We start from the raw sequence: 23,965 nt of genomic DNA, 5'->3' as shown, positions 1-23,965 counted from the left end.
TCCTCTTGCCTTAGTTAAGTACGGAAAAGTAGGAAAAAATTATTAACTAACATATATTACGTAACATTTCCTAGAGCATGGAACCCTTATAACCTGAAAGAGCCAGAGATAAGAAGCTACTTCACTGATAAACTACGTGCTGTCACACTTCATTTTAACAGTCTATTAATATTTTTAATAACAAAATCTATTTGGAAAAAGTAATAACGGATATTATAATTTTTTAGACTGATTTATTCCCTCACGCTAGCTGGTTCCAGCTCACCACTGCTTTTAAACCACAAGTTATCAACTAACAAAACCAACGTTTTGTGAAAAAAATATTGCATATTCCATCTTTCCTGTTTTCATACGAAATCATAATCCCAAATCACCAGATCATAATACTCTGTATAGGATCTGTTTGTGATACCATCAGAGATTGCAGCATTAGGTAAGAAAAAAGCAGCAGGCTAATCCCAACAAGGATTTTATTTTCCTGCAAACACTCCTCATTATACAGCACACTTAAGAAATGCAGAAAACACATTCTCCCCAGTTTTTTTTTTTCCAAACTTCTCCAGAAAGCATTATATGTTCTGTCATTCCATACTATTAATAAAAGGTGCTTCCACGAAAAGCCCAAGTGTCAGCGTGTTACTGTCTCGTTTAAAAAACATTACAGTAAAGAAAAAGGAATTTTTATTTTTTGTCCTGTCTTTATATGAAACTTCATCTTTTATCAGTGCGCATAAATATGGTTCTTGGAAAACACAGCACTAAGCAGCGTATGAGCAGGTAGATAAACTTCTTCCATTTTTCACCTTCCACACTTCCTTGTTTTATGTTTTTGTGTTGTGTGAAAATGTAACAGCACAAATATTCCTACCAAAGCTACTTAAAACTATGCTGCAAAACCAGCTGTTGGCAGCTGTTTGTAAAACTCCTAAGAAATAAGTTGAACAGTCCCCTGTTTCTACCCTGGTGCATATCCACCATCAATTCAGAGCGTATCTACGAACCATGGAAAAGTCTCAGGTCATTGTAAGGGAACATCTAAGTGCCAGATCAGGTAAATAAACCTGACATAGACTAAAATCTGTAGGGTTTTTTGTTTGTTTAATACTCCTATTCAATCTCATTTCATGAACAGAAAGGATAAAATTATGAAGGAATCCATCACCAATTTCTTCATCGTCCCAACAGTACCAGAGCTTAAAAGGTATAAAGTAATCATCCCAGACAAGTGTGATGAGCCATTAGTATTACAAGACGAGTTAAAGAACATGGAAGCCAAGTTTCTCCTCCCCTTTGTCAAGAGATGTGAAAACTTCTGCTATATTTGCTGAGTGCCCTCTGTTTAAAAGGAAAAGAGGAAACTGGCACAACTGCACAGATATCAGAACAGGAAGGTCCTCAGGAAAACCAGACTGTTCTTCCCCCACCACCATGACCGCTGGAGCCCCCACAATAATTTAGGTACAACATGCTCCTCGCTCTTTCAACAGCAGCATCAGTGCCCTTCGCATGCAGTTACTATTTTGATACGCTGTCAAATTAACCTAAATAATACAAATAAAGAAGGCAATTTTAACTACCGAAAATGCAGACAAACCAGAATGTAACGACAGAACAAATGAATGACACTTCTCTAACTACAGGCCTCGACTTTGCTGAGTTGCAGTAGCCTGCTACAGCCAAAGGTTGTTCTGAAAAGCAGGAAAGTCTGAACTTGCCATAATGGAAGAGATAAGGAATGGCGAATAGTTTTTCTGCAGAATTAAGTAAGTGAACAGAAGCTGTTGTAAACATCAATAATTAAAACAAAAGCCAAGAACAAGAATCCTCATCCTTTTAAGTATTGTACAGATTGTCCCTAAAATAAATGCTTCTAAGATTTCTGGGACAAACAGAAATTATTTTTGGTTAAAGCAGATTATTTTAACCATACAAATGAATTGTTTGAAACTGTTCCGGGCATTAAGAGTTTTCTTCAAGAGATGACGTGAATACCTTTTATCTAACCTATTTTACAACAATGTTCACTGTAAGAACCACTCTTACCAAAACTGTATTACCGTAAAATTCTATTACGCCAGCCATAACTGCAAGCAATATTACATTCAAATATATGACTCGCTTCAGAAATATTTTTATTATTGCAACTCAATGTATATCTTTAAAATATTTTTACTCTCTGCAAATACTGTTTGATCTAAAAATTACACGTTGTAAAATCTTATTGTATATTAAATGTTTTATAACAGATGCATATTCAGTACTATTTCTTTACCAGAATTAAATCTGTTCTATCCGCTACGTGTGGTGTGTACGGTAGATCTCCAATGTACAACAGCACCATAAGCTCATTTTGGATTAATCAGGAGAGTATTACGAAGATTTACCAGACCATGCTCCTTACATAAAACTTCTGATTCTGTAACACGCAGCAAACTTCTTCCAACTTCCAACTTCTTCCAACAAACCTCTTCTCGCACTCAGAGAACATCCATAATGTAAAAGCCTACAGGAAGTAGTGTTATTCATCTGCCTGAGAGGCAAACACACGTACTTCCAGCCTCCAACTGACATGTAGAACATCATTACATAGAAGTTTAATTGCTATCAATATGAATTTCAAAAAATTCCTTCCTGCTCTTCTAAAGTGATACGCAGTCATCACCAGCTTTATACGAGCTATAAATTTGACACCCTACTGTCTTTATTGCGTCTGATGAAAAAACTGAGGTACTATGGCAGCCTCTTCGTTTCTGCTAGAAGGCTGCTCAATCCTTATGGTCATGAGCAACTCAGAACATAACAGCTACTCTAACAAGAGGGATCTTATTTATTTCTGAGATCACCATGTAAGGTAAAGCCTTAAACGGATTGTTCTTCATGAACTAGTAAATTGCTCATTTGCAGTCTGGTAAAAGAAAGGTAGACTTGCTGGGTTTTTTTGTATGTACGAGTATCGAGCTTACTCTAGCAGCACAATAAATGATGTAGGAACAAGTACCACTGACGAAAGCTTACAAACAGGTTCAAAGAAAAAAAAAAATGGGGCAGCCCTACGTAAAACTCCAAAAGCCAAAGATCAAGACAGACAAAGCTGAGAAAGGTTCATGTAAAACACCCGGCAAATATGCGGTAATAACTGTACCTCTGATTAACCAGGACATTGGCATTCAGGTCTTAGTTTACCTACACTAAAATACCACTAGTGCCACGAAGAAAGGAAGCTCCTAGTTACAATCTAAACTTCCAAAGTATTTTAGCATAATGAGACAGTAGATATTAAAACTTCCTATTCCAAGCTGAGAGGCTTGCAGACACAGACACCTGGGACGCCAAAGCAGCTCACCCACAATTAAGGTCTCACACTGCTAAAGCAGTCTTCCACTGCCATCCTTCCTTTGTAGTAAAGAACTTTCTAAAAATAAATAAATAAATAAATAATCTTCCTTTAATTAAAGCAAATTGCTTAGGTATGAAATATTACACTTGCTGCACAACTGCAAAACACAACTCTAACAATCCATTTTCAAGTCAACAAATAGCTGTGGTAAATAACATTTTGTAAATTGAAAACAAGCCTGAGACCTTCAGGGTGAGAACTACAGTACCAGAAAATAAGCATCCTTTCAACCAAACATCTTTTGTTAAGTTGTTCTTACAAAAATTCTTACCAGCCATAGGGCAAGTCTAATTTCACATACTGTACTGCATTACTGAATAGGAATATGTTTTTTTTTTCTAAGATAAAGATACATATATTTATTTAACCATAGAAGTGAGAGGCATTTGTGGTAGCAGTTCTCAAACTTTTTGATAGACAGCTTTATCCTTTCAGACTCTGGACCGCTTCTGCATCCATAATCTCCCAACTGCTGTTCAAAGTGTACACAATTGAAATGAAGAATAGTGAGACTGCACATAAACTGCATTTCAGCCTTGATTATTAAGAAAAGAAGGGTCCTGCTGAGAATATCCCACAAGGCAGCTGACAACTGAGAACTGATCTTAGAATTCTGAAGCATGAATGTAGTACATGAAGAAGTGGTGGGAGATCAATCGCTTCTCAAAAAGATGTCTAACCTAAGTATTACTGATAAAAGAAGTATGGATATCTCTTAGCAGAAAAAGGTTGAGAGGGGAACGTGAGTCCTATGGATGACCTTATTTCACACAACTATTTCTGTTTATTTACGTTGGGAATCTATTGGCTTTGCCTCCTCAATAAACACCCATTGGAGCACGGCTGCAAGAGAAAGATGCACAAAGACGGAGATACGAAGGGAAAGAAGGTGAAGTAACAATGGCAGTTACATCCACTAAGCAAGTACTGATGCTCGCTGACATGACTTTGCAGAAACATACTTCCACGAGATTTTCTTCCTCTAAGGGCAAATGTTCTTGCCTTGTGTATCAGGAGCTGGATTACTGCCAGGCACCACAGTTGTGATCTCTGAAATGATTAGCACTAAAAATTTAAATGAGGTCTGTAACAGCAGTATTTTATACTTAAAGTAAAAAGAACAAATGGAAACTACAGCTGGTACATTCTTTGACACTTCTTTACTTTTTTAAAAGTCCTTTAAATGGTATAAAAACAACTTGGTCATAAGGAAATAAACATAAAACATTACATAAATAATACCTCAAATAACTTATACTACATGAGTCCTGGAATCTTTTCAGGCGTTTCTCTTCCCAATGCAAGAGATACCAACTTATCAAGGATTTTAAGCCTTAGCAGAATCTGATTTAACAGTATTTGTTTTCAAATGCCTCACCATTCACCTTCTGCCAAAAAAGTCCAAATCTACACTAAGGATTCTCTTGTTCCCTTATGATAGTATGTCACAAAAATTCTTAACTATGCAGCATTTTATACTCACTTTCCTATACTCTATTTTATTTTCAACCTTAACTGCCTATGTTTCATGGTTCATAATCACTCATACATCTCTGGTGTTATTATTACTAACTCAATGCTATTTGTACTCTGTTCACCAAATATCCTCACAGTACTGCCATAATTTCATTTGATTAAGTGTCTTGATTACACAGGAATTTCTCATGGTCAAGGAAAATGTTTTCAAGCATAATTCAGTCTGATCTGCACACATTCTGCTCCACAAATCTACCTATCTCACCACTTTTAACCTATGGTATTATTCCTTGACAAACTCTGTCATTTAACTTTCCATACTGCATTAATCTTTCTATCGCTGCCTCCTGTATCATCATCAATGCACAGTACACTCTCACATATGCTTTCTGCATACAAAATCTACATGCACACAAACTCTCTACATGACAATCTGTGACAAGGAAAGCTCTCCTCTTCTAAGACCACTGCTGGCAAAATGTCCCTACTCAGCTTTCTCGAAAATACTGCAAAAATAACAACCTCTTTAATCATCAAGTATCTTCGTTTTAAAACTCACCCAGATCCTCTGATCTTTCTCTCTCTTCCTCATTTAGTATCCACACACATACTACCGTGAGACCTTAAGTTTTTACTAATTTGATCACTCATTACACTGCTCCATTTTATGTACTAGCCAAAAAAACCTATTTATCTCCATCTGTAAATAACTTCCAGGAACACAAGACAACTGTTAAGCCTCAAGAATTACCTAAGTGACAAGACTTGATCTACTGTAGCAAACTTACTGAAAAAAAGGCAGAAAGATAAAAAATACTTGCTAAATATGCAGAGTCTTTTCCATAGTCTAGAGTTGTTCTCTATATTCTGGGAGTTGTTCTTCCTGCTATGCCTATAATGACACTTCCCTTGGTACATATGACAACCTTCGCAAATCTAAAGGAAAGCAAACTGATAAACTCTTTTCAGAAAGCCAACCGTAACGCAATAAGAATAACTCACAAAACTTGATAAAAGTAAACAAAAGAATAAACTAACAACAGAAGTAGGCAATTCAGGACTGGAATCTGTTGGCATGCCTCCCTACAGCTAATGTTGCACTCAGTGGAACCCTGATGCAGGTGTCCTTAAAAACAGATCTCTGTAATTAAAAACAAGCCAAAACAAACAAACAACAACAACAAAAAAGAACAATTGAACAACAACAACAGAAAAACACCACAACCCCTCAGCACCACCAAAAACCTGAAAGCAGAGCTTGTATCACTACTGGGGGGGTAATGTCAGCAGCACAGCAGTCACTCAAGGGACAGCAATATTGTCTGCTTGAAAAAGGATGCCACAAGCTGCTAAGTAAGATAACAGCAATAATTTCTGATGTACATTTGCAAGAAACAATGAGGAGCTATGCTCCTTTTCCACCCTCCTCCATGCAGTGAGGTAGAGCAAGAGGTAGAGAAAGCAGATATGTATCCTCTTCAAATAATTTTCTTCTTTTATTCTCTGGAGACATCAACGTTACTGAGAGCTCAAAAGAAAAGTGGCAATAAGCACAACCGCGAAACACAAATTTTTGTTATCTCTCAGAAAGAAAAAGTATATATTATAAACAATAATTCTAATCATAAACAAAAACTATGGAGCTGTATGATGGTATCTGTATACTATGGCAGAAATTGCAGTTGCATGAAAAATACAGTTTGCCCACATCTTACAGCAGTTCACCTGCTCTCTGCTCACTAACTGCACTGAACAATTTACATTCCCCTCCTTGGATTAGTTTTAAACAGTAGCCATTTTTTATGCTTTAAACTGAGGTTAGTAGTTCTCTTCCCAAACTATACAAGCGTAAGGCCCAAGGCAAGCAGTAGTTTCGTAACACATATGGTCATGAACTATCAAAAAGAAACGGTACGTTGCACTTAATTCCACCCCAAGACTGAAACTTTGACTGGAAATCTTCATTCTCACATAGGTATAAAAACTTTCCTTAGAATTTGTGAAAGCTTACTCCACTGAATTTTCAGTTGAAAAATGATCCTTAACAAATATGTAGTATTAGAGGTAGGACAGAAATAGTCCTAATACAACTATCTCAAACTGAAGCTGACATCCAGCGTTTCATATGCCACATACATAACAGCATTTCTGCATTGCATACAGCTAATGAACAAATTACTCAGGAATGTTTCTGTCTTCTGTCTTCAACAACATTGGCTATTGAAAAAACCCTCACAGTTCCACAACTGTATCTTTTCTAGCTTTTGTAAGCATAGCAATGCCTATAAAGAAGGTTTTTTTAACCAAGAAGAAACCACCTCCCTGGAAGCTCTTTAAGGAAGAGATAAAACCCTTTATTTTCATAGAATCACAGAATCATTTTATTATATGTAATTTTATGTCCTTATCATATTTTAACAGTAACAGTAACTATGTAACAGTAATTATGACGATGACAGAATTTTTACATCAAAATGAGAACGGTGAATTTGGTGTTAACAAAAAATATAGACCAGCAGAACAGAAATGTGTAATGTACTGCCAATGCTGCATTAATAAACGAAGATGCAGAAGAACCACTGGAAGGTTTATACCAGTACATCAAAACCTCACTGCAGAAAGCAGATGGTACAGCTCGAATCCAGAGATCACTCAGCACTTCACGACATCCTTCACTCAGCAGCAACCCAGCTTTGGGACACAAGTCATAATATACAAAGACCAACTTAAATGAGGGGGTTGGTCATTAAAAGACTAACTTTTCAGCATTTGACTACATATCCACTCTTTTTCTCCCTGAAATGTATCTATCCCATGGACCTTGCCAAACACTGTCCTCACTACCAGTATGCAGACATGCTGGTCTTCTCACCCAGTGCACAAATGCACCCAGCTCACTATGTTCACATTCCCTTTGCAAATCAACTACCTATGTTCTAAAGCTCTTCTCCCTCTCTCATTAAAATAGCTCCACATACTTCATCTTCCCTCTTCTTTGGCTTTCATGTGGTGGGCCCAGGTGAAACTGGAGCTCAGGGTACGCCTCTCACTCAGCTCAGGGTACGAGCACCGGACTGGCCAGCAACCCAGCAGCACAGATGCATCTCAGTCCCTCCATGCTGCACATCTGGATTGCTTGGCACGGAGGTGTTTATCTTCCCAATGGGTACATGCCAACTCAAGAAACACATTTATTCTTTGAATCTACAAACCTCAGCAAATGATGTGAGCCAAAAAAGCTTTGGCAAAAACAAAAACAAACAAACAAACAAAAAACACAGCACTGAGAGTCACTTCTACCTGGTGGCCTTCTACAGTGGAGCTCTGTGCCATCCAACCTATAGAGTCCCATCTTGTAAGGCAATCAGATCAACAATCCTGTATGTTTGTGTTGCTGCTGTATGCTATACAGTATGTGAACAATCACATTTATGTTGTGTCTACTTCACTACAGCTTTCCATCATTATTTCCACAGCATAAAGAAGGTTCTAATCATAGTTATTCTGATGTTACAAACGCTGTGAAGTTGGCAATACAACAGATCACACTACAACAGTGAAATTAAAGTCAGTAAATTCTTTGGTACATTTATGCGAGAAACAGCGATTAAAAGTATTTTGCACTAATAATTAAATTAAAGTTTGGATATACATTTCCACATTTAACACATAAAATGACTGCTAAGTTGATTTTAAAAGTTTAATGTAGATGTAGATCTTTGGTACATCTTTCCACCAGCTGGATCTTAAATAGGTGTCAACAGCTCTTTGTTTTCCAGACTTACCTGGATCACCACAACTCCCAAACACGTAAATTTATATAAAAAATAAATAAAACCCACACACATACATCCTTGAGTGCAACTTTTGCTTCTATGCAAAAGTCTCCTGGGGACAACTGAAGAAATGAACACCCTGTTTACACCTACTGCAGTATCTGAGGGTCTTTCCTTCTAAAGCCAGCACACTTTGTGTTAATACACACGGCCCAGATCCTACGAATTTGACCTTTCAAAGTACACACGCAGGACTGACACAGAATGCCATCGCTATCTGCCCAGCTCTGAACAAGAATGAGATTCTTCTTTGGCACATGGGCAAAAGTCCACAACCAGAGCTCATACGGCAGATCAATATAAGCACCAAGTCACCATAAAACTAACAGAATTTTTTGGCTTTCCATTGGATCCATGACTTCATGGACAATTATCACCTCAAACTGCAACGCACAGACATATCCATACAGAAGTATGTAAGTACATTTTGGGAAGCGGGTGTTTGTGTATGGGCATACTGAGAACAGTAAACTATTTTAGAGCCACCTTTCTCTTTGATCTTACTTCAGATGCACTTTCTTCAACAGCCAGACTGAATGTTGGAAATACAATTAAACTGCTCACTAAGAGAATGTAAGCTACTGCAGAAAAGTAGGATTTGTATACCGGTGATGTAGAAGTCTAAACAGAAAACAAATCTTATATTCTTCTACAACAAAAAAACATCTTTCTAGAAATGAAATTATATTTCAGTAATAATAGCAAGTTAATTGTAAACCATACTGATGAAACGCTACAGAATGTAATGAAGTCATTGTCACTGAGTATTGTATTTTCATTTTTTAATACTTCCCACATTTACTATGAATCCATATGCACTGATTAACATGCTTTTCAATAAATAACCTTGTGTTATACTCAAGAAAGCACGTGGTATACAACAGGCTAACAAGTTTAGCTAAGTTTGTTGGAAAATGCATTTTGAAGCATGTGAAGAAAAATGCTTACTAAAGGTATCTCAATCTGGTGGTAGTTAAGGCCCCAAATATTCTTCAAATCCAATTAAACATGATAATTTACTACAGTGATCGGCTTTTGCACATAATTGTGCTCCAAAACAAACTTCTCACTAAAATAAAAATTGTGTTTCTACGTGCTACAGTTACCAAAACGACCTTGGAAGAACAAGCAAAACGCACCTCAATGCTGCAATGCCTGACTGGGTCTGCAGAGTACCTGAGAGCACATTTTTCAGATGTGTGAAATACCTTTTAGATATTGGTCTGGATCCTGTGAATTCCACATGTCCACAGCTGCACTTTTTTTTTTCTCCCAGATCCAATGAAATCTATTATTATTTTGTTGTAAAATTCAGTATTTTATGGTTGCTAGGCACCTGACTTTTGGTGCTTTGTCCTCTTGCCCTTTTACCTGCATACACTTTTTCTTTCCTTCAGTTTTCTTTACAATTAGGAATTAATTTGATTACAGTAAATATCCCACATGCAGTCTATGGCTACAGATATCAAGGGGTCAAGGAACAGAAAATGAATTCCACCTTTGTAGTCAAAGATTGAGAAGACTATGATTAGAAGAGAGGGAGAAAAAAAGACGTGTGAGCTACAATGCCAGTATCACAGGTTATTCCCCCTCAATCTACAAGCAAAGGAATTTCTAAATTGGCCCATGTGGGTAATGCCATGGAAGCCAAGATAGTGGGGAAAGGATGTCCAGAATGCACACCCAAAAGCTTCTCAGAAATAACTGCGATTGAGAATAATCAATTACCACATTGAGCAATGAGTCAGAATTATGTAAATGTACATTAAAAAAAAAAAAACCTCAGTGATACAACAGATTAATACTGTCATGGAATTTATTACCACAGAGTGCATAAGGCTTTATTATAAAGAATATACTCTGGAGACAAAGATAAGGTTGCATATTCATACTCAAATGAGGTCAATCCCAATCTTTTCAGGTATTTACTGTGCAACTGTGGCATTATATGAACATAGACTGTTCATTTCTAATGTAAATTTTCCCAGGTTTTCATAGATGGTATCAGGAGGCAAAAAGCATTCAAGAAACAGCTCTGCAATCTCCAGCGTTTCAAAGCTCTACTATCTTCCCCCAAAATCACAGAGGACATATGTAAACTCTGTAGCGTGGAACTGTTTACCTGAGTGGCTCTACATTTAATCAGTCACCAGAACCCAGATACTCCTGAGTAAAGTAACCGAGTAAGGGAAGTAATGTTCTTACATTTATTTTCATAGGTTTTCTTTTAATTCAAATTTTAAAATAGTAATAACAGTAAACCACACAGCTCTACTACACCTATTTACATAATAATCTTTGTTAACATACTAAGAACATGCTAAATTTACCCCCAACTTAAACTACTGTTATTTAACCTAAGTCCTTGGGTTGCATCCCAGAAGAATTGTTACCCCAAGGCATTAAGTCCTGATAATACACAATCTTATAACACTACTACAGAATACTTCCCAAATGAACAGAGCTACTCAAAGGCAGTCACGTGGTTCAGTGATTTACAGAGCTGAGAATCTCCCCACGTGGATTATCATGGAAGCACCACAACCTTTTGACTGGGAGGCAGAGGCCAACCAGCATAGGTACGTAACAACAGAGAAATAACTGTAGCCGTAAGTCTCACCCACCAAAACTTCAGCAAACAAACATACAAAAACTGTTGCAAACATTGTGATATGAAAGGTCTCTCTGCATCATAATAACTGCATTACCACGCAGGACTTCTATGCAGGCCATGAAGCTATGAATTGACAACTAACCCTGTAAATTATTCTACAAGACTACTAATCTGAGCAGTTGCTCCTCCCACACCAATAAAAAAGGAAAATAATACGAACACAGTTCACTGTTGCAGAGAAACATGCTCTACTGCATCATTCAGCAGAACTCCACTCTGCTATAACAATATGCAATCCCTCTTTACAGCATAGCTGGCTTGCTACCATTTATCTGGAGTTAAAATAAATACATGCACATTCATTTTAAATATATGAAAGCTAAAAGTAGAGAATTCAGTGTCACTAGCATGTTGCTGAAAACCTAATTCAGGTCTGTTCAGACTTGAACTCATTGCTCCAAGGAGACTGTATTTTAGATCTGATACCCAGCTCACTAATCTAGTACCTCAGGCAAAGCCTAAGCTCGCTATTCTGGGTACCATCTTGCTGTTTTATTATCCTTCCTTAAGATAAGCTTCTTTCTTTCAACTGTTCCAATATTTCTCTGCTTAGGTATCCCAAGTTTATCTATTCCCTAAGGAATAGAGATTGTTCTTTCTCTCATCTATGCTATATTTTCTGCTTTTCAATACTGTAGAGGGCAAACAAGCTTATGAATAGTTTTATTTTCCTCATATATTCCTAATTTATATTCATTTTCATATATTTAAGATATGACATAGAAGCATGAGGAGACACAATCCCTGCATTAAAGAGCTTACAGTCTCACACTTCTCTCTGAGACAGGTAAACAAACATCACTACACTCACTTTATAAATATGAATAAAAAGATGGCAAATGATTTAACTAAGGCCACTGAATAAATATGTATCAGATTGATAACCAGGAACAAGATTTTGTTATGGGATCTCTGGCCTATATTTAACTCCCTGTATGAACTATGCATCTTCTAACAATACTGACTGATACTGCAGTTATTTCAAGTAGTCCCACAGAAGCTGAAAGACACCACTTTGACACTCCGAACAAGCATTTTAAAACAAACCACAAACAATCCACTCTCATAATCTGTTGCATACTTAGTTTTCACTTCTCCAGTTCACAGAACACAACTCCAGTCTTCTGTATTTTTCAAACAGTGCTTCCTCAGCTACTGATTAAAAAGGAACTCTAAAAGATGGTAAATACCAATATCCCCCTTATGGAAGGCTGAGAAAGAAAACAAGTTGGCTATCCTAACTGGAATTTTGTGTTATTAAACAAACAAAAAGTTTTACTATATTTGGATTTCATTCCCATTTGACACGCACTTTCCAAAGGAACGGTCTGAACTTCTATGTACTTCCAGTACCTCACACCTGTAAACCAGAATAAACTGCATCTCTAAACCACTACTGAGGAAAAGGGGGGGGGGGAGGGGCTAGGATGGGAAAGAGTATGAAAGCCTTATCTACTGAGGTTTCACTGCAAATAAAAAAGGTAATTAAAGCCTATTAGCTGTAGAAGAAAGTCTGAAACCCTTTTTCTTAGCCCAGGCTTACTCCACTCTAGTAGGAAAGAAGCAATACCCTTCCATCCTTCTGCATTCTCAGTCTTGCTGTAATATGCTTACCGTTCATTCAAACCTAAGATGTTACCACAGCTATTAATAATTCAAAAACATAAATTAATTTTTATATTGTTTCAGCTTTTGATTGGAAAATGGTATTAACATACAAACTTTGCACCAGTTATCAGAAGATTCAGTAGGCCCTGAAGTCACCAGGAGTTACTAGTGTTCCCAGAAACTTGCTTTCTGTCCATTATTAGTTCTGACATCTGTCTAGATAAGCTTTCAAGTTAAGCAATCGGAATTCTGCTTTACAACTAGAGAGCAACACTCCCCCCCCCAATAAACCAGAATATTTCACCTTAGGAGCATTTAGGTAATCATTTCTACTAAAAGCTTGTAAGAAAATAATCAGAAAGAGAAAGTATGTTAACATTCACCTCACTAATTTTTCACTGCATTTTTCAGTGGTGGAGTTCACCCTCTGCAGGAAAAGCACAGGAACTTTGATAGAGGTCAAACTCATCTGCATAGTGACTAGTAACACAACAGAACTCTAAGGAAGATAAATGTTAAGGTAACTACTTCTCCTTTCACCTGCTGCTTGCAGGTTATGTTTTTATACAGGCTCTACTGTCTTCTGAGCAGATGCACAGCTACACTGACTAGACAATAGCCATCCAAATAAATTAACTCCTATAGAGAGAGGCTCTGAGATTTTAATAACCAACGTATTTAATTCCTCTAAATAAAACTTCAGGGCACAAACAGTACCTACTCTTGATTGTAAATGTCAACTGCATTATTACAGTACAACTAAACCAAAATTTCCCTCCAACTACATAAAATACTCGCTTAAGACTGAAAGGCAAGGCCTCGGATGTCTCACTGAAACATGCCTTGCGATTCTTACCTTGAGAGGGAAAAATAATTCCAGACAGAAATCACAAAAATGTCACCCACGTATTTGTTCTCCGTCCTGCCAATGACTACAGGATTTGTGGCAAAATTAAGCACAGCAGATTTTTCAGGTGAAATCTGCAGCGTTACAACAAATGTTTGTAGCTCTGTAAGGTGAAAGCCTTCATTATAATGTTATTCAAGAATGGACAGAACCTGCAAGGTTATCTGGTCCATTTTTCTGCCAGTCCTGACTCGCTCCCTATCACACAGCACCTATCACCCTGACCAGCCTAGGTTTGGACAGCCCATGTTGGGGGTTTCCCTCCCAGCTAAGCTTGTCATATTCATTCAACTTCTGAACAGCATGTGCTAGGGTTTTTGTGGGCTGTCTGCTCTGAATTTTCTCACCCAGTTTCATCTTAGCTTACACATTAACATAGCTCCTTATCTTATTAAAAATTATCTCCCTTTTAAGTATGCAGGCCCTTCAAAATGCTTCTAAGATATCATGTCCCCATTTCACCCAAAATATTCATTTAGCCACATAAGATATATTTATTTCTCAATTATTTTAAAAATCAATGAGTCCTTTCTGCCTTCTATATATTTTCCTGTTGTTCTCTAAGTTTCTGTCAAGTTGCCACACCTGTTGCAAAGGTCCTTGGATGTAAAACAGTACTTAAAATACAGTCACACAATCTCATACAAAAATCAATCTCTCTCATTTCCAGTGCCTCTGTGGATGTAGCCTGAACTCATTCCATCCTGTTTTACAAAGGCTATATACCATACTGTAAACTGAGGCCTGTTCTCCCTTGTCAGAAGCATGCACAAATCCTTTTTATATGAAGGGGAGTTGGGTGCACACGACTGACAGGATTATCAGGCCCACAGTATCGCTCCTATCCCTTTTTCAGCAATGCCGCTTTCCAGGTTATTCCCTCACAGCGAATACCTGTTTTGGATTACTGTCCCTCAGATGTTTTAGTGTGCATTTTCCAAAATAATCTCATTTATGTTTTCCAACAACATGTCTAATTTCTTTAGATAACTTTTTTTCCCTCTGACTTGCGTTTAACCCTTCCCACTTTCTCATCTGCTAATGTCACTAGCGTACTAGCCACTTTCTCACTGAGTTCATCAACACAGACACTAAATACGCCTAAAATGGCCAATCTTGTATTACTGCATGCATATGCAAGCACTCTTTTATCACCTAAAACTGCTGTGACTCACCAAATATATTCTTCATACTTTGTTTGATTTTTGTTTATGGTCCTTCAACCAATTTTTCACTCAGATGTCTACAGATATAGATAAATAATTTGTTAATGAGCGACTCAGAGATGTATTTATATTTCAGTTAAATATGTAAAATATTACTACAGCTACAGCTTTCCCTTCATCCTCTGAGGCCTTCAACCTGCAATCAGATCTGGCAAGCAAGCCAGTCCTGTACTTACCCATCATCACTGATCTATGTGCAGATGTTGCTGCAGTATCAGAGCAAGAATAACAAAAAATACTTCTTTAAAGTAATTTTGCTTGGAAAATTCCAGGCTTTTACTTTTGTTTTCCTAATATTTCTGCCATTATTTTATTAAAACCAGGAATCGGAATCCCATAAGTTTATCCAGTTCTTCAGCTCTATATTTTTTCCCCCCATTCTTTTTTTGTTTGTTTTTTTTTAAGTAGGAAATCAGTACTATCATTAAATATCTTCCTAACTTGCAAGTGCTCCTCCATTGTCAATAACTATTTCATATGGTCCTGGCTTTTAACAGCTCACACTTTTTCATCCTACCATACATGCATTTTCAGGAAGTTCATCATAATGGCTTGTCTTCGTAATAACTTTATGCCCCTCTCCTTTTACAAATTGACCTATTTTCTCTCTACTCGATTATCCCTTACCTTCCCAATATTTACAACAGCAAACCCTTATTCACCTTTTAACCAGCGTTAACTAATTCCTGCTGCCTTCACCATAAGCTTTGCAGAACTGAGACTCAAACTTATCTTACCTGACACTCTGTCCTTTCACATAATATCTAATAATGCAGATGAATACTTTTTTAAAAGCAAAACCTCATTCTGAATTGTGTACTTCATTTGCACAAGGCCTCTCACTCTCAAAGGCCTCATGCAGACCCACAACAGAAATAAATGTATCACTTACTCTCACATGAAAACCAGCAGAACCTTATAGTAACATACAAGGTCACATCGGTCCAATTCTTTGTAGGAATGTAATCTAATCAACTACTAACATAAAAAACAGCCTATGTTTCATGTCAACTTTGTTTTCACCTACTGCATGTTTACCAACTAACAAAAATGTAAACACATGCCCACACTACCAATACTTACATTTATTACTCCATATTAAAACATTTTCATTTACGTTATAAAATAATCTTTAGAGGTGCATTTGGAAAATGCTTTCCTAGTTCACCTCAATTGAGATGAAACACCTAATTTGCGCTACATCCAAGGGTATTACACTGTGACGCTCACAGAACTACATTAACAAGTACAGCCTATCAATGGTCATCGACAGTGTGGCTTTTGACTGCTCACTGAGAACCACAGTGCATAAATTATTTCACCTGTCAGACAGCTCAAAGCAATGCAGGCACAAAGTTCGAATGGTTCAGACTTTCGCAGTTACAAATAACTTATTCTAGTGAGAGAAAAGAGAGGGCGGTGCAAGGGAAAAGAAGGGGTCGATGGGATGGTCTATCATATTTTCAATTATCATTTATCAGAATTATGTCAGAAGTTTGAACAGCTTACATTGTGAATGAAGTCTAACATACATTCCCAAAAACAACCAGCACAATTCCACAACAGTCAAAAAGAAAAAGGAGTTGTAAGGAAAAAGACACACCTCACAACAGCTCATAGGAAGGTTATCTGATGATTGCTCTGTGAAACACTCAGTATGATGAAGCCAACGGGACCACTAATGCCACACAAAATAATTCAACTTTCTAAATTATTTACACAGCAATTTAGAGTCAAAATGACTGCATTATTAGAGATAACAGTAAACCGAGCGAGGGGTCCGTGCAGCTTGAGATTTTATCTCAGCCAACGCGGTATGCCAGATGTTTCATAGAAAGAAGCAACTTTCATCGCAAACCACCACAGATCCAAATCCGCAAATGTACTCCTGTAGGTGCACGCCTCCGAAGCCCTCTGAATCCAGCAGGACCCCACCTGCCATGCAGATTACTGCATCGCTCCATAGGACACGACAGACAATTGGATAAAAATGTATACCGAAGTTAACAGGCCTCAAATTGTTTGAATTTGTTTGCAAAGTCATTACAATGGTGAGATCAACACTACACTCCTATTTCAGACTCAAGAGGAGCGTTTTTATTTTTTATTTTTTAAACCCAAGGGTAATTTCTCAGTGGATCACAATAATACGGCCCTATGAGAAACCTTAGGCTATGGTCTTTGACACAGATACACAAAACTCTTTCTACAAATTTAGCATTAGAGCGCTTTTATTTCCCTATGACCAAACCCCCTCCAAAACCTTCAGTGTTAAAGCTAAACAAGCATTAACCCAGCAGAGATATATGCGTATATACAGCCTGTATACTGCACATACAGGGCGGTGAACTCAGCTGGAAAACACAACAAACTCAGATTATGCCAGAGGAACAGTGAGTAAAGCAGTAATTCAAAAAGCAAAACAAAAACAAACCACCCCCCCCCAAACAACCACCTTGACAGCTTATTTCAGAATGGCCTATGCAAATGACAGAGATTATGATGAGCCAGACCTTCTGAAAGACTCTTCTGATCAACTTATTCAAAACTCCAATTAAATAAAAAAAATAAAAACCAAAAAACCACAACAGTTTATCTGATCTGTGTATAATCAATTACACACATTTTCAGCAACTGTATATAAAATAATGCCAATAACAGAATGTTAATAATAAAAGTAGTATTTTTGGGTGATGGATTCTAAATTATAAAGTAGTATCTTGTTAAAAATTAATGGTCATTAGAATGCAAAATTAACATTAATCATGTTAACTCTCACAGCATATAAATGCTTCCAAAATACATGTGAAAACACAAATGACATACAACCATGACATTGCAGTGCAAAAAGTGAGGCTTTCAAGCTTCTATAATGTGAAATTAAAAGCAATATATTAAAAAAAAAAAAAAACAACAACTATAATTTCATAAATGACATGCAAAATATTGTCAAGTAATAGATTACTGCATGGTCCAACAGAAGAACCCAAAAAGCAGTAACTATTTTCAATGATTCAGTAACTCTTTAGCAACACTACCATAATATTATGTATTAGAGAAAGAAAATAAACATGACGTCCTAAAGTGAGCTTCCCACTTCATTCCTAGGCCTAGTAGCAATCCTAAACTTTGCTAAAGCTATTAACCATAGCCATTTATTTCCTTAGTCTGGATCTTAAAGCAATCAGATGTCATCACCAAAAAAAAAAAAAAAAAAAGGAAAAATTCAGTAACTACAGATATCTGACTAAGGTTTTCCAGGCATCATTGTAACTCAATAACTGCTCTACTGTGCTCTGAACTCTACAGCTTCAAGCTGGAAGTCAATCTAGGACAGCCAATAGAAAGTGCACCTGTACAATTACTGCATTTCCTAATTCAGAAGGCCAAACTGGAGACAGATAAAGCTTCTGTGTACTCAGATCACCAAAACAGAAGTCCAAAAGCCCATACATCTTTCATACACGTTGCTCATCTATCTTATCTTTAACTGCAATTAAATATGCCATCTATACAGTTCAGAACCATAAAACTACATTCCTTAACCAGTGTGCATAAAACTTGATTCTAAATTAAATATAATCCTCTCTACAAAGCACCTAGAGACACTGTACATGCAATCATTTCAAGATCTTTCACGTAAAAAATAACCACCAAGTTAATCAAAATTAATTCTTTAAAAAAAAAAAAATCATCCAGTAACTGAACAGCACCACACACAGTAATTTAAAATATTCAACATTAACTCCACGCTACATTAAAAAATAATCTGCCTCATAAACAGTCCTCTGTATGATTTCAAGGAAGGTAACCTTATTTTTAAAAGCTGCAGCCATCTATTATTTTTCCAGTAAGAGAAAAAAAAATATTTATCTTTTGTACTCTAAAATAAAACCTAATGAACGCTGCTAGTAATTGATAACAATATAATTTATCCCAAGCAGTCTGTCTTCCTGCTGAAGCATTTTCATTCACTGCCTGGCCCCACTGAGCTGTAAACAACTTTACACACAGGAACACATTTCAGCGCTTCAAAAATTAAGCTAAGTTTCTGTAACTACAATAACAGGATCCCTTAGTAACTGTCCTTTAGTATCACCGTTCTGAAACGATCAGCAGAAATGCCTCCCACCTATCTCGTTTATACACTGAGGATCCCTTCAAAGTTTAAGGCTTGCAGATGTAAAATAGAAATAAAATAGCCGCAAAACATAATTACCTTTAACTGACCACTGCACCAGACAAACAAGGAATTGGAACTATTTTCAGGTCTACGTTACAGCATTTTTAAAGAGGAGGGGTATTTTTGTTATTGCACGCAACGAAAACCAAATACAATCCCACACTCACGAATACCACAGCAACAGCTTGGTAGCACTCACCGCAAGTAATACTGTTTTAAAGCGAAGGCAGCGTTAGAACAACTTCTGGGAAAGTTGAACTCCTCCACGATCTCTCCCCACTGGTTCTTCTCGGAGACCTGTCAGAACAACACAGGCCCGATGCACACTGTGCCCCCAGCACTGCTCCACAGAGCCCACCGAAACGGGGGGCTGCCACGGAGCAAACGGATAAATATACTGAAATAAATAAACAGGAACGTGTGTGGGGTCGGGGCCGCATTTCCTGCTGACAGCCTTTCCTAGTATTTCCCCCCGGGAATACCCCTGCTTCTCCCCGGTATTCCCCCCCCCCCCCCCCCCTTCCCCCTCCGCCCCCGATTTTTATGTTTCACGTCGCGGGGACGAGCAGGAGGGTTCGCGTCGTTCTGGGGTTTGTTTGTTGTTGTTTTTCCTGCCTGGACAATAACCAATCGGGAGTCCCTCTGTCGCCCCCTTTTAAATCCTGCCGCGGTCCGTTAAAACCCGCACGAGTTGCCCACAATGCGGGGCGGTGCGGGAGGGGCGCCCCCTGGGCCGCGGGGTCCTCCCGGCGGGTCCCCCCGGGCCGGAGCCAGAGCCACGGAGAGGCCTTTCTTTTGAGGCCTACATCTCTGTCCCCAGCCTCGAAGCCTAAAGATGGCTATTTGATTACACACCGTCTTGGGTGCCCCTTTTGTTATTTTTCCCCGGGAAGGGCTCGGAGGGCAGCGCCCGGCCCCCCCCGGCCGCGAGGCTCGGTTCCTAGCCCATGCTCCGTGCCGATTATCGATGTTAAACATGCCCGCTAATTTTGAGTTGCACTAAAACTGCGCTCAGACTCTCTCCTCTCTCCGTCTCCCTCAGAGAGAGGCAGGCAGAGCCGCAATCACAAGCGAAACAAACTGCCCCTCACGGCCCCACACGCCCCGCTCCCCCCTCGCCTTTCCCCCGGGGCCGGGGGGGGGGAGGGGGGCGGGCAGGGAACGGGGCCGGGGCGAGGCCGGGGGACGCCGTACCCCGATCCCCCCGCATCGCTCCGCCGACAAGGCCGAGCCACCAACCTGCCTGCCTGCTTCCTCCTTCCACCCCCCACCTTCCCTAACCCTCTGGAAATAGGCCGGTTCCCGGCACCCCGGCTCCCCCCGCCGCCCCCGGGGGTCAGAGGAGACTTTTGGGAAGAGGTTAGCGGGAGGGAAACCCAAATTAAAACTTCCACTCACCTTCCCAAATCCGCCTAAAGTGGTGACTCTGGTGTAGAGAGCGTGAAGATCCAGCTCCTTCCCACCCACCACAGGGATCTTCTTAAAAGGAGACCTGCCAAAGGAGATCCACACAAAACACCGCCACTTGTCAGCTCTGCCCCCTCTTCTCCCCTCGCCGGGGCCGCCGTGTCCTTCAGGGAAGGGGCTGGAAGTTGGATCTGCTCGGTTAAAGCCTCCCCCCCTCCCGTGCCATCTCCCCATTTTCCTCACCCTCTGCTGTGGTGAAACTGCCGCAGCTCGTCCAGGAAAGCGAGTCCCTTTCTCCGCTGGTCTGCGTGGTTTTTACCCGTCGAATTTGCCATTTTTGTATTAAAAAAAAGGTCCTCGTAGAAAAAAAAAAAAAAAATTAAATCCAATTTGAAAAAAAAAAAAAAAAAACGGCCGACGACAACAACAACAATCCCCGGCTCCTCCTCGCCTTTAAGAGACCCAGGTGCCCGTGCTCGGCCGGGGATCGGCCATGGAGAGGGGCTTGCTTGAAAAAAAGTTTAAAAGGAATAAGGGAGCCCCGCGAGTGCGGTAACCGCGAGTCCTGCCTCCACACAGCGCGCGGGCACAGAGACGGGAGCGAGAGGGGCACGCTCCGCGATTCCTCCTCCCGCTGCCGCTCTCAGCACCGCGAACCCAACCGATCCAGCCTGCACATGAGACTCAACATGGTGCTGCTGGATCACACAATGAATTGGGTTACTGTTGTGGCGGGGTGGGGGGAGCCGGAGTGAGGTACTGACAGTGTGTGTGTGTTACAGACGCGGCTCCGCGCGGTCGCCCTCTCCCTCGCTCGCTCCCTCCTCTCGCACACACACACTGCACGGCTACGGCGGCGGCGGCGGTGGCGGCGGCAACGGGATTCACTTCTCTTCTCTCTCAGACAAAAAGATCTGAGGCCGCCGTGCTTCTGCCTGGACGAGAGCGCAACACAGCGGAGCCCGGAGGCCGCTCACGGTACTGCACGAGGCAGCTCCGAAGGCAAAAGCCAGCGCAGCCCCAGCAAGCAGTTCCTGGCGGGGAACAATAGGCTCCTCTCGCCGCTAAGGGCTCATCTGCAATGTGCCGCAAACTTCACACAAAGCCGGGCGGAAAGAGAAGAGGGAGAGGGCCGAGAGGGGAGGAAAAAAAAAAACACAACAACAAAAAAAAAAACGGCTACTACCGGTTGTTCCAGGGCGAGGGCCGGGAAACGCGCCCGCCGCGCCGGGCTCGCTCGAGCGGCCGCTCCCCGCTCCGGGGGGAGGGCGGGAGAGGTGGGCTCGGAGCGCCGGGCCGGGTAACGGGGCCGAGCCGGGCGCCCCGAGTTCGAGGGGAGAGGCGACAGCGACGGAAGGGGGTACTGCCGGATTTTGACTTTCGGAAAAGTTTGGAGTCCCCCGGCCCGAGGTGTTCCCAAGGACAGGAAATCTCCCCGGATGGCGTGGGGGTGGGGAGCGCCGTGCGGCGGGGGCGGCGGGAGCCCCGCTCCGGGCCGGGGGGCCCGCACTGCCCCGAGGGAGGCGCGGAGCCGGGGGTGCCCCGGAGGACTGCGGCAGGGCCGGGACTCCGCCAGGCCCCACAAACGCGTATTTTTCTTCTCCTCGAGATACCGTGCCCTGTAATCGGAGAGCTTTAGGGCCGCTCTGCTCCATCCGAGACACGCTGATGTGTCTGTATGTTGTTGAAAAGAACGCAGAAGCACAACATTACTGAAGAAGGAAGGACGCGGCCCTCACCCCACACAGGCGTTAGCTAGAAGCGGCAGCCCACCTTCCTCTCTGCATATGGTGGTGCAGTATTTGTAAATATTTCCCTCATCACGTGTATCCAGCGCCTAGGAGCGTAGGAGGATACCTGCGGCCAGGCCACACAGCTGGGGCGAGAGGGGCCTGCGGGGCCTTCAGCCCCAAACATCCCCGTGGTGAAGCTGCGGGGCTCCAGGTAGGCCTCTGTGCCTCCCTACCGGTAACTGAGCTGCAGGTGGGGCTCTGGAGGAGCACTCCTCCCTCACAGCCGGCGCTGAAACCCGGGGCCAGGCGGGGCCTTGCGTTGTCCTTAAGCAGAACTCCTTGTTAAAGTCAGCAAGGAGCTGTGGGGCACATTATGGCCCCAAGGGAGCACTTAGAGGAAAACTGTAATTCCCTTCTATTGCATGTTCTAACTTACTTCGGGAAATAAAACATATATATACACACACACACAAATATTTTAGGGAGATTTTTTTTTTGCTCTCGAGTGCCGTTTCAGCTTGAATGTAGATATGGAGACACGCAGCCAGGTGCCCACTGAAGGTCTGCCCTTGGCTCACACTTGTTGGGGGGTCAGGGAGCTAGGAAAGAAACACGTTTCAAATTAATAAATATTGAAAATGGGCCTCTGTGTGTGGATGGAGTGGTGGTGCGTGAATTTCAGTGTAAGAAATGCAGTGTCTATTTGCTGCAGCATTAGGAGATCACCCCCAAATTAGACCCGCAGCAGCTCCTGCGCTGCACCCCCGCGTGTGGCACTCTGAGTATCTGCTATTTCAGCAGTGAGACTCCCAAAGCCAGAGAGATTGAAAACAAACAAGCGACTGAGGGTCCAAATCGCTCTCTCCGACGCACGCAGCGCACCCTGCCTTCAGGAGGGGCGACGGTTGCTGGCCGTGCCTTCCTGCAGCCACGGGGTCCCCCTCGGCGAGGGGAGGCGGCGGAGGTGAGTGGCGCTCCTCGCCCCGCTCGGCGGTGGGTGGCGGCGGGCGGCCGGGCGCGTTGCGTAGCAGGGCTAGGTGGGCTGCCATGCGGAGCGCGGCAATTGCGCACGGTCCCTTACGTAACCGTCAGCTGGGGATTCCCTGGAGGGGGTCACTCTATTCAACCATTAAGCAGACCCCGGCCGCTGCGCCGCGCCCGGATCGCCGCTGCCGTCGGTACTGAGGCTGCGGCCGCAGCCAGCGCGGCGGCTCCTCACAAAATGGCGGCGCCCATGGAAGCGGCAGCCCCATTTTGTGCCCGGCAGAGCCTGTCAACAAAACGCCGACTTGGCCAAGGCTGAGGAACAGAAGGCGGCGGCTCGCTCGCGTTACGGAGAGCGGAGGGAGGAGAGCGAAGGATTTCACCGCCCTCCTGCCGCCGAGAGGAGATTTTCTATACAGCGCGCGCGTTGGGGGAGGGGGGGGGAGGGAGGAGAGGGAGGTGAAGGGGGACGCGAGCAGCGAGCGCGTCAGAGGCGGCCTCGTCCCAGCGCGGAGCGGCGGCGCGGGGGAGGGG

The 23,965-nt window shown here is 41.5% G+C and overlaps 1 protein-coding gene across 3 annotated transcripts in view; it reads right to left on the bottom strand.

The window, feature by feature from the left end:
* The window catches only part of ARID2 (AT-rich interaction domain 2), a 108,436-nt gene extending 84,755 nt beyond the window's left edge, over positions 1–23,681 (bottom strand). Inside the window, exons 1-4 of one of the 3 annotated variants that reach the window (XM_004937552.5) lie at positions 22,454–23,681; positions 20,958–21,070; positions 20,706–20,799; positions 19,507–19,604 (exon numbers count right to left, since the gene is read on the bottom strand). In XM_004937552.5, coding sequence (XP_004937609.2) covers positions 19,507–19,604; positions 20,706–20,799; positions 20,958–21,049 — 284 coding nt within the window. In that variant the 5' untranslated portion in view covers positions 21,050–21,070; positions 22,454–23,681. Of the gene's footprint in view, positions 1–19,506; positions 19,605–20,162; positions 20,576–20,705; positions 20,800–20,957; positions 21,071–22,453 lie in introns of those variants that run through there. The other 2 variants (XM_416046.8, XM_040702427.2) reach the window with 2 other exon arrangements.
* Between the last annotated feature and the right edge of the window lie 284 nt (positions 23,682–23,965).

This window comes from Gallus gallus, chromosome 1, assembly GCF_016699485.2.
Source record: "Gallus gallus isolate bGalGal1 chromosome 1, bGalGal1.mat.broiler.GRCg7b, whole genome shotgun sequence".
NCBI lineage: Eukaryota > Metazoa > Chordata > Aves > Galliformes > Phasianidae > Gallus > Gallus gallus.
Note: the sequence above shows the minus strand (reverse complement) of the source record. Positions and strands in the feature narration are given on the sequence as shown.